The sequence below is a fragment of the Bolinopsis microptera genome, chromosome 2, assembly GCF_026151205.1.
Source record: "Bolinopsis microptera isolate Bmic1 chromosome 2, MBARI_Bmic_1.0, whole genome shotgun sequence".
NCBI classification, from domain to species: Eukaryota; Metazoa; Ctenophora; class Tentaculata; order Lobata; family Bolinopsidae; genus Bolinopsis; species Bolinopsis microptera.
The window spans coordinates 21,449,403-21,458,985 of NC_087073.1; the positions used below are offsets into that span (position 1 = coordinate 21,449,403).

General features: G+C 40.1%; 2 protein-coding genes across 8 annotated transcripts in view; one reads left to right on the plus strand and one right to left on the minus strand.

Annotated features, from left to right (window-relative positions):
• LOC134811777 (proline-rich protein HaeIII subfamily 1-like) overlaps nucleotides 1–8,444 on the plus strand; it is an 80,093-nt gene extending 71,649 nt beyond the window's left edge. The window contains exons 2-5 of one of the 7 annotated variants that reach the window (XM_063818837.1): nucleotides 6,025–6,488; nucleotides 6,612–6,898; nucleotides 7,024–7,268; nucleotides 8,038–8,444. In XM_063818837.1, the coding sequence (XP_063674907.1) occupies nucleotides 6,027–6,488; nucleotides 6,612–6,898; nucleotides 7,024–7,261 (987 nt within the window). In that variant the 5' untranslated portion in view covers nucleotides 6,025–6,026 and the 3' untranslated portion in view covers nucleotides 7,262–7,268; nucleotides 8,038–8,444. Of the gene's footprint in view, nucleotides 1–5,038; nucleotides 6,489–6,600; nucleotides 6,899–7,023; nucleotides 7,269–8,037 lie in introns of those variants that run through there. The other 6 variants (XM_063818838.1, XM_063818836.1, XM_063818841.1 and 3 more) reach the window with 6 other exon arrangements.
• On the minus strand, nucleotides 935–2,469 carry LOC134810961 (uncharacterized). Its single transcript, XM_063817655.1, is given in 4 exon segments — nucleotides 935–1,009; nucleotides 1,012–1,022; nucleotides 1,470–1,637; nucleotides 2,095–2,469. Coding segments are annotated over 4 exon segments (564 nt in total). The 5' UTR covers nucleotides 2,417–2,469; the 3' UTR covers nucleotides 935–946.
• Nucleotides 8,445–9,583: the final 1,139 nt, after the last annotated feature.

Genomic DNA, 9,583 nt, shown 5'->3' on the forward strand with positions numbered 1-9,583 from the left:
CGCACATGTCTACAAAATATCATCGCACTATGTGAAAATATATATAATAAATATTTCCCCACCAACATTAATTATTTATCAATACAATACATTTTTTTAAATTTATCAGAAACATTATTTTAAAACTTTCCAGTGGAATAAAGATTTATAAAACGCTTCTTTGTCACATAAGGATGAAACCAAAGATAATCGTTATGTTTCTCTTTATTACTGACATAACTGGCACCCTCAATTCTTATTAAAACTTCATTAGAAACATTCTACAAAAAGCAATCATTTGTAATACTTTTAGAAATCATATCTTTCTTAAATCCTTCTAATTTAATTTTAAAGCCTAAAACTGTCACAAAGTTCTTGACGCCCGGAGGGAGTTTGTTCCAATGGCAATATGGAATAACTCGCTCCGGGAGAAAAGACTTCTGGATAGTTAAACTTCTACTGTATCTATTGCTTGAAACAAGATTAAGACCGGATCTGCCAATTCTAAACATACCCGATCCATAATCAGTCAAACCACTTGTTACTTTCATAGTAGCTGACAGTTACTGTAGGAGACTCAGGTCTCAAGGCCCATATCCTCAGTACACAAAGCCACCTCCAGACCACCAGGGTTGGCCACTGCAACAAATGACCCCTCAAACATCTGAACCTGTGGCAGATCACTAATTCCAGAAGGTCCAGGGCATTCACAGCCACCAGGAATATAGCTGTCTTCATCTTGAGCCAGTGGGAGCGCTTTAGCTGCATCTAAAGCCTTATCTTCATAGAGTTTCTTAGCTTTCTTTTTTTTTAAGCATGAAACACACGCGTTTTCGACAACTGTGCTCTCCTTTCCATTGTCTGCTCCGATGACGGTGGCAACCCTAGATGGTTTTGAATTGCCATGTAGGCAGATGGTCCAGACTCAAACTGCAGCATTGCTAATGCTGCAGCGATGTAAACCCTCTTATATCCATGAAACTTGTGCTTCGGTGTGTTCAGCCACACAAGTTGGTTGAGCGATTCTAGGGCATTTTGGTTACCTAGAATCACTCTCCGGAGACAATTATCCGTTGTTCGTTTCCGAAATATTATCTCGACGTGGGGAAGCAACAGTGGAGAAAGGTGGTGGCCCTTCTTCCGTCCCACTCCACACCACGTCTGTAGGGACACCAGGAGTCCTTTCCCTCAGGACAGAATTGGTGCCGGCTGGTAGGATCCTCTATGCACATGGAGTGGTATAGGACAGCAAAGAGACTTGTCCTCAGTCTACCAACTCCACGTGCAATATCAACTTCAGAACTGTTTGGGGCCAACTTGCCCTCAAACAGAACTTGCCTATACCTTTTGCCAAGGCGGGTTATAGACATCTGCCCTAGCCCATTCTTAGACCGGGTAATGCTCTTCAATCCCTCCACTTTTAATCCTGACTTCTCCAAGTCCTTTCTAAAGTTCTTAGCTTTGTGATTAATGCAGTCACGTTTAAAAACAACTTTGCATGAAGGATTGTGACTCACACCAATCAGTGTAGCTCTCACTCTTTACCCACTCAGTAAATGATGCATCCGCGAGGTTCGTGAACTTTTGTTTGTTGTCCATGCACTGCTTGCAGATACCATAGATCCCAAAAACGTCAATGTATGATTTTGAGTCTCCGTCTGAAATTATACAATGAGGTAATGACTGAAAACCGACTATTATCAAATAACATAGCTAACTTTAATAATATGTAGTAGTAGTAAATCTTTCAAAGTACGAAATATCTCTTTAAAAGAGCATCCTAGGCACCTTATAGATATCAAAACGCATAAAAAAGAAAACAAAAACATCAACCATCTTCTAACTTCTTCCACTCCTCCCTATCTAAAGCTAAAAATCTAAGGTCTTCGAAATCAGTCAAATTCTTAAGTCTAATATCAAGATTTCTACTAGTCAAGTCTTTTCTAATAACATCTAATAAGTTTAAACATGGTCTACCCCGTCTCCCTTCCATAAAAATATCAGAATTTATAGCAAATAACATAGAGGTGTATGCTGGTGAGTTGATAATATGTACCTACTGTTATGTCCAAGCATTGATTCACTATAAGATATAGTCGTTACATAAACTGTTACCTGAGACAAGAGCGCGGTAGGTAAGATTGAAAGACCTGGATTGCTCAAACATCTCTACTGCTGCTTTTCTCTCCATCTCACAGGAACTGCCAATGTAGTTCGAAGTACACTCGTGCATGGGAGCAGAAGAACGTTCAGAGTACTGGTCACAGGTAAAGCATTTCTTGCTTTGGATGACAAAGTCAAGAATTTCGTCTGTGTCAGCATTCGATATCCACACTACGGCTACCTTACTGCTAAAGCCCCTTGTCTGGTATGTGCCATCAAACTTAACAGCAATTTCTCCTGATGGATTCGCCCGAAGAGCTGCAGGCCTGTTCATCTCCAAATGTTTAGTTTCATTACAGCCGTTTTGCTTGCCTTGTATATTTTCTCGACATACACACTATTTTTAATAAAACAAAAAAACCACCCCAGCAAAAATAGCCCTCATGTTTAATGGTGTCCCTTCCCTGAAGTGTTTGGATGGTTGAAGGGTGTGGCTAAAATCACAGCAGGAGCAAATCACGACACTCGTAACATATATACCCTGGCTTTGAGGCAACCTGTTTATGTTCAGGATTCCCTGGGCACAATTAGGTCTGTGAAGCGCCTGTAATAGGACCAACAAAGAGCTCTCAGTTACTTTAAAAGCTTCTATGAGTTCCCCACGTATTCGCCGCTCTGCTAGCGTTATTAAATTGAGGATTTCCAATCTACGGCTGTAGGGAAGAGTACCCACCTCATCAATCAGACGGGTAAACCGCCTCTGGACGCTCTCCATCTCCAAAAACAATGATGAAAACAATAATGAACAATTGCTTTTGACATAATATAATACTTTCACTCTTACTCCTGCATCAATTGATGTATATATAACATAAGAAAGCCCATGATCACAGAAAGGAAGGTAATAGTATTTTTGATAGCAAATTTCTTACGCATTTAAAAAATCATCCTAACCAGAGATACATCCGATTGTAAAGACAATATGCAACAAGACGAAATGACAGAAATTTTCTGTGAGGATTATATAGTAAAATTAATCATTAATCTAAATATGAGATCTGATGAAGTGGCATAAATTTATTTTGCAGTATAGTAGGCAATACTGAGGCATGAGTGGCAGGAATGAGGGACCCAAATAAAATGCTTGGTGCTAACAATGGCTCATTTACAAACACTTCAGATATACCAAGTTCACGATCGAAGTCTGCGAATCGAAGGCCACACTTGATAACTATGTTCAATTTTTGTATATGATGAAAATCTTAAAATAACTGGCTACAATGAGCATTTCTATAAGTTGTAGAACAATAAAAGATCTAAGCTGGTTCTTAATGCTTACTTGTTCAAAGTATAAATTAAAACAGCCATTATCAGCGTATCTGTGAACTAAACAGCTCAGCTACAAGCTAGAACAACTGTTTTCTAATTTTACTTTCAGTATCAAAGTTTAAAATGTTGTTTGTCAAATAAAACAAAGCCTATCATCGCTTAACTAAACTTTCATATACTTGGTAATTCATCCCTCATTTAAATAATAACAAAATTATCAAAATTTAAATATTGTTGATCACTAATATAAAACTTGCTCTAACCAGAGCCCTCTCGCTTGCAGTAGCGCGCGACCTTGTGAAACAAGCGCGTCACGCAGTACGCGTAGGCACATGGCTATTGGCTATGTGAAATATAAAACCAACAACAAAGTCGGTGGACTTCAGCACATATATTTAAAATGTATAAACTTGTAGTTTCTAGAACAGTTCTGTTGAATGAAGTCTTGTTGATCAGAATATACATTGTCCATTATTTATGGACGGACCCGGCGCGCGCTACTAACTACTTAAAAGCTCTTTGTCTTTGCCTCAGGTCAATATTTCGAGAATAAATTTAGACGAGTACTAAAATTTTTGAACGGGTGATACTTTGCTCTATTCAGAGCCCTTACGCTTGCAGTGGCGCGCGCCCGCCTCCATCTCCCGGCGTGAAACAAGCGCGCCTGCAGTCAGCGGTGGCGCGAAAGCGCATGGTTAGGTGAAGTTGTCATACGTTGTTCATTGTATGACCCGCCGCGCACGAGTGCGCGGCTCCCCCTGTATCGTAGAAACTCTACAGGGGTAGTAGTGAAACGACGATGGGGTCACTACGTGATACAAAGGTGAAGGTGATACTCGTAAAATATTTGTTTTAAATATTAGACCACATAATAAATAATTAGATCAAATTACAAAACCGTCGACGAGTCCAACTCGGCGCGCGTCTTGGTAGGTTATTTGCTCTAACCAGAGCCCTCTCGCTTGCAGTAGCGCGCGTTACGCAGTACGCGTATACGCATGGCTATGTGAAGGATCTGGTTAGAGTTGTAGCGCGATGCACTACTGGGTCGCGCGCGCGCATCCAATAATGCTTCTCGCAACCACAGATCGGCGAGATGCGAAGGATTGACATCGTGAATCAATGGTTAGAGCAACTAAACAGGTGTTATTTGAAGTGGGATAGAATAACGACATGTTATATATAGGTTGCTTTAACGGGTGATACTCGTAAAATGTTTGTTTCAAATATTAGACCGTCGAAGAGTCCAACTCGGAGCGTGTCTTGGTAGGTTATAAACCTACAAAGGTTGCTATAATATAAAAATAGGCCAACAGTTCATTAACATGACAATATACATTTCATTAGTTGTTTTGACATAATTAATATTTAATAGCAATGGTGGCATATTTGCAATTCAATGATGTTATATGTTTTAAATAATCATAATCGGGACGCTAGATGTTGCATCACCAAAATACAAATATAATATTAATAATACAAATACTGAATACGAAATCTAAAATTTACGCAGACTGAAATTCCTTTACGCCGCGCATACCTTATTCACAATTATAAATTTCCAGCAAATTTTCTCCGCATACAATCATCGGCGCAATTACGCGCCATTGAAACGTCTGATATTTCCAGCACTATTTTCTGGAAATGACTATTCTGCAATTATTTGCATATTGTTTGAATATGTTTTGACTAGATACTTGCACTGTGCTTCCTCGTGTACTTAAAATGTATGCCTCCAGCGTGGTTGCGTTTTTATCTTCAGCGTTACTGCTACTACATCTTTTGGTATCTGTTCAGTTTTCGTTCCGTGACAATTTCTTGATAAGTTCTGCAAGGAATAATGAAAGGCTTTAGGCTACCCTTTATTTACATGTGATGATAGTAGTCTTGATTTCTCATATTTCATGCTATTCATCGACTTCATTACAAGTGGCGGTGTTTGCTTTCTTTAACTTCTAACATCGAGTATTACTGCACCATTCCTTATGTTCTTCATCATGTAGTATTTGTTATTACAATCATTCCTGGAATGCAATTAATTGGCATCGACTTTCTTATTAGTCTTCCATCCGGGCTTTTAAGTCTCATTATCGTAATGAGACACTGTCGTCGGCATGCGATGTATCATGCAATTAACGTTCATCCCACCAATTAGTGTTGCTATCTGTCAAATTAAGTGTTAATTAACAGTAACTGCTCTAATCCGCTAATAGGGTAGTTACCGTCTAGATATGGGTCTGACTTTATAAGCAATTGAAAACCTGATCTCTTTGTGTTGATGAGTTTGAATCTTGTTTCATTGCTTTTGGGAAATAAGTTTGATTAACTCCACTTGGGATTAAAACAATTTGACCAGTCTGTTTGATCTTAATACAATCTTAACATAGGTTCGACCTCATATAACAGTTTCTCATTTCTTTTGGAGACAACCTCATCCCTGCCCCTATGATGGAGTAGTATATATTTGATTGTTGATATTTCTTGTAATATTGGTAACAAATGTCCGTTGCCTTAGCTGTGTATTGTGCTCTGGCAATTGCATCACTTGATTTAATTGAATGTATAATGTATATATATTGTTTTAATGACCTTCGAAATCTGTTTCTTTAGGAGACATGAGTTTGACCAACAAGGTGTTTTTGGGTGGATTACCGGGCGACATATTGGCTGACGAAGTCAAAGAAGCATTCAAAGAGTACGGAAAAATCGAGAATGTTGAGATTTTGTACGACAAAGAAACGAAGAAATGTCGAGGTTTCGGCTTCATCACATTCGACTCGCCCGAACCAGCTGAAAAAGTACTAGCCTTACAGCACTTCAGTATTGCTGGAAAACTTGTCGAAGTTAAATCTGCTAATCCAAAAGTTGACCGAAACAAGATGGAAGGTTCCGGACACAACCGTGGCCCTCCTCACATGGGCGGTGGCTCTGGGATGGGCCCAGGAGGACACCCTCCAGCCATGCCTCCTGGTTATCCTTATCCTTACCCTTACCCTTACCCTCCTGGTGGTCCACAACAACAACGTCCTAGTGGCGGCGGTGGTGGTGGTGGCGGTGGTGGTGGTGAGTTCCAAACTCTTATTACCTGCTTACTTATTTTATCCTTAATTATTATACAGTTTCTCTACGGCTATAAAAAAATGTATTGTTATCATGAGATGTTTAGTATTAAATGTATCTCACTTTCAGAGCACGATAACAGATCGCCTCCCCGCGGTGGTCCCGGTGGTATGCCCCCTGGTATGCCTCCAGGCGGCCAAGGTGGACACCCTGCAATGTACAACCCTTACTACGCAATGTACTACGCTCAGATGGCAGGAGGTATGCAGCACGGTATGCCACCCGGTTACGGAATGCCACCAGGATATAGCGGGTCCAGCTCGTACAGTGGAACCAGCAGACACAGGAGTAGGTCTCCAGCTAGAAGAAGCAGGAGCAGGAGTCGATCTCCCCGACGTAGAACACCACCCAGGCATTCTCCCAGACGGTTTGTGAGACTGCATTAGAATTTAGAATGTTATCATTTTGTAAAAACATTACAATTTTGTACTTGTATTCTACTTGAACTATGAAGCTGTATGCATCTGGTACCTTTAGTCCTGATCTTCTCAGATACAGGTCTAGATCCCGATCCCCCCCGTATCGTGGACACTCCCCCGCACACCGCCCTCCATACCCCGCCCGCAGTCCTGGTGGTCGCAGCCCCTCGCCTCGCAGAGACTACCTAGCAGCCTACGGGAGCAGCATGCCTGTGGATTACTTGTACGGTAGACGGGAGAAGGAGCCCCGGTCCCCCAGTCCTGCTAGAAGAGCTCCCAGATCTCCTCCAAGCAGTTACAACCCTTACTAAATACCAGGTGAGGTTCAATCATATATTGTTCATTCTAACTCTAATCAAATTATATACTCTGTACGCTAACTTTACGGTAAGTCCTGTATCACACAACCACTTCATATAAAGCATACATGCAGGACAGAATTCATGTGCATCTAAAAATCATAAGATCAATTATTACCGGCGGGTAGGTGAACAATGAGTTACAGCCATAATTAGGAGTTGTAGATGAAAGTGTTTGCAATGATCCCATATCTTATCTGCTCTAATAATGAACTAATAATGAATAATGAACCCGTATTTTAGGATGGTTTGTAGCAGTTTGTATTGGCAGTTGTATAGATAGATGTTGATGTTGTCTTGTGTTGACATTTGCTTGATATTTGCATTTCTCATCAACTCAACTATAATCGATCAATTTGGCAATAAATCAAGTAATTGGGCTTCATGAGTGAAAGGGCCTGTTCATCAGCCCACTTTGTACGGACGCTATTTAACCACTGCTAGTCCGCATGAATTTTCTGTACTTTTGCTTGACTATTATATCCAAATCTGCTGAAACTAATTTCAATCTGTTTAATCACAATTTAATTGATTCAATGACAGTTTGTTGTTCATGACAGCTTGTTGTTCATTTTTGTACGACGACAAAGCACTAACATTCGAAATTGACGAATTGTGTAGTTTAAATTTCCTTGAATTTGTGCAATCACCAGAACTTCATCTAATCTTACCTTCTCTCACCAGAAAAAGAGCCTTGATATAAAGACTAACCCTGCAACAATTCCTAGGTTGTGTTGCAGTTTGCGTAGTGTTGTATTTGTTAACAACGAACACTCTTGAATTGCTTGCTCTCCCCCTACAACGATTGCCTTGCTCGACCGAAATAACGGCCGCCCCTGAGCCGGTCCGTAATCAGTCTTCTCTGGACTATTTTTTTCTTGCTGGTAACACCTGCATGGTATTTGCACTATGTTGCGCTTTCTACTCACCCTGATTTTGAAGACATTTACTCAGTGGCTATAAATACCCGGTTGTTTTGCACTTGCTACAATTTTGTTTTGTAGTTTGCACAGATTTAATTTCATACCCATATTATAGTGTAGTTGTCCAATGTGCTGAACGGATTACAGATTACAGTTTTATTTGAACATCATTCATGTATAACTTGACTCTATATTTTAACATTCTTATACAAGAGTTTCAATTGTCTCCAAAAAAAAGTTAAAAGGGTACCGGGGAAAAAGCGCGCACATCTAACTACTCTGCAAACGCTCGCGTCACGTCCAATACCCGATGCGGGACAATTCCGCTAAATAAGCTTTTGATACTAGCAAACTTTTACATATTCAAGTACAAAGGCCTTAATTTCGTGGCGCGCACTCATCTTTATATAGGACGCATTTGCACCTCGTCTATAATTGAACCATTTATACATCTACAAGTTTACACGTTATCAGAGCGATCTTTCTAATGGATCACATTAACCTCATTATCAGTCGCTCTAGTAGTCTAGTTACTCAATAAAAGGAAAGTGTTCAGCTCTATATCGTCACTAGATGTATCCAATAATATGTACAGTCGTCACTTTGGCATTGTCGTATTGCCACATGCTATATTACTCGCTCTCGGCTCTGCTGTGATATCAATCTTAAAGTGAGATATTATTATAAGTCCATTGTACTGAAATCTGAATATTAGCAATAACACTGCTTCAACGTGGTGTCTACGGTTGCTCCTTTCCACCCCAAGTTCTTGCTGAGGATCGGTCGGATTTATAGGATGTGAGGCAATTTCCAAATCGAAATCGATTCAGTCTATTCACTTCTTGGCGTGGAAGATTCTCCTGACCACACAACTTCGTTGTGTATAATTTCTGGTACAGCAGTGGCGTAACGTTGCGTGTTGGCGCCCCCGCTGAAAAAGCGCCCCCTAAAATTGAACAAATTGGATGAATTTAAATTTTAGAGGATACGCCAGTAAAATCTCCAAAAAAGTGTGTTTCTAGAGCAAAACGCGCAGTTTTGCTAGTACCGTAGTTATTTTTTTCCGAAATTGTCCCACATTCAAACGACGATTTGGCGCACCTCTAACATTCAACATTGCGCCCCCCGCACAGCGGGGTCGACGGGGCCCTTCGTTACACCACTGTTCTACAGGTTTTCTCTTCTCAAATGTGACTAGTTTGATGTCTGATATCGATTATGTCCTATATTTATAACACGTAAATCACAAATGCGGTGTTTTTGGAAATATATCTATTACGCTGGAACATTTTCGGTCCTAAAAATCAAAACACAACTGAAACTGATAATTCAAAATAAAACAAATTGTTTA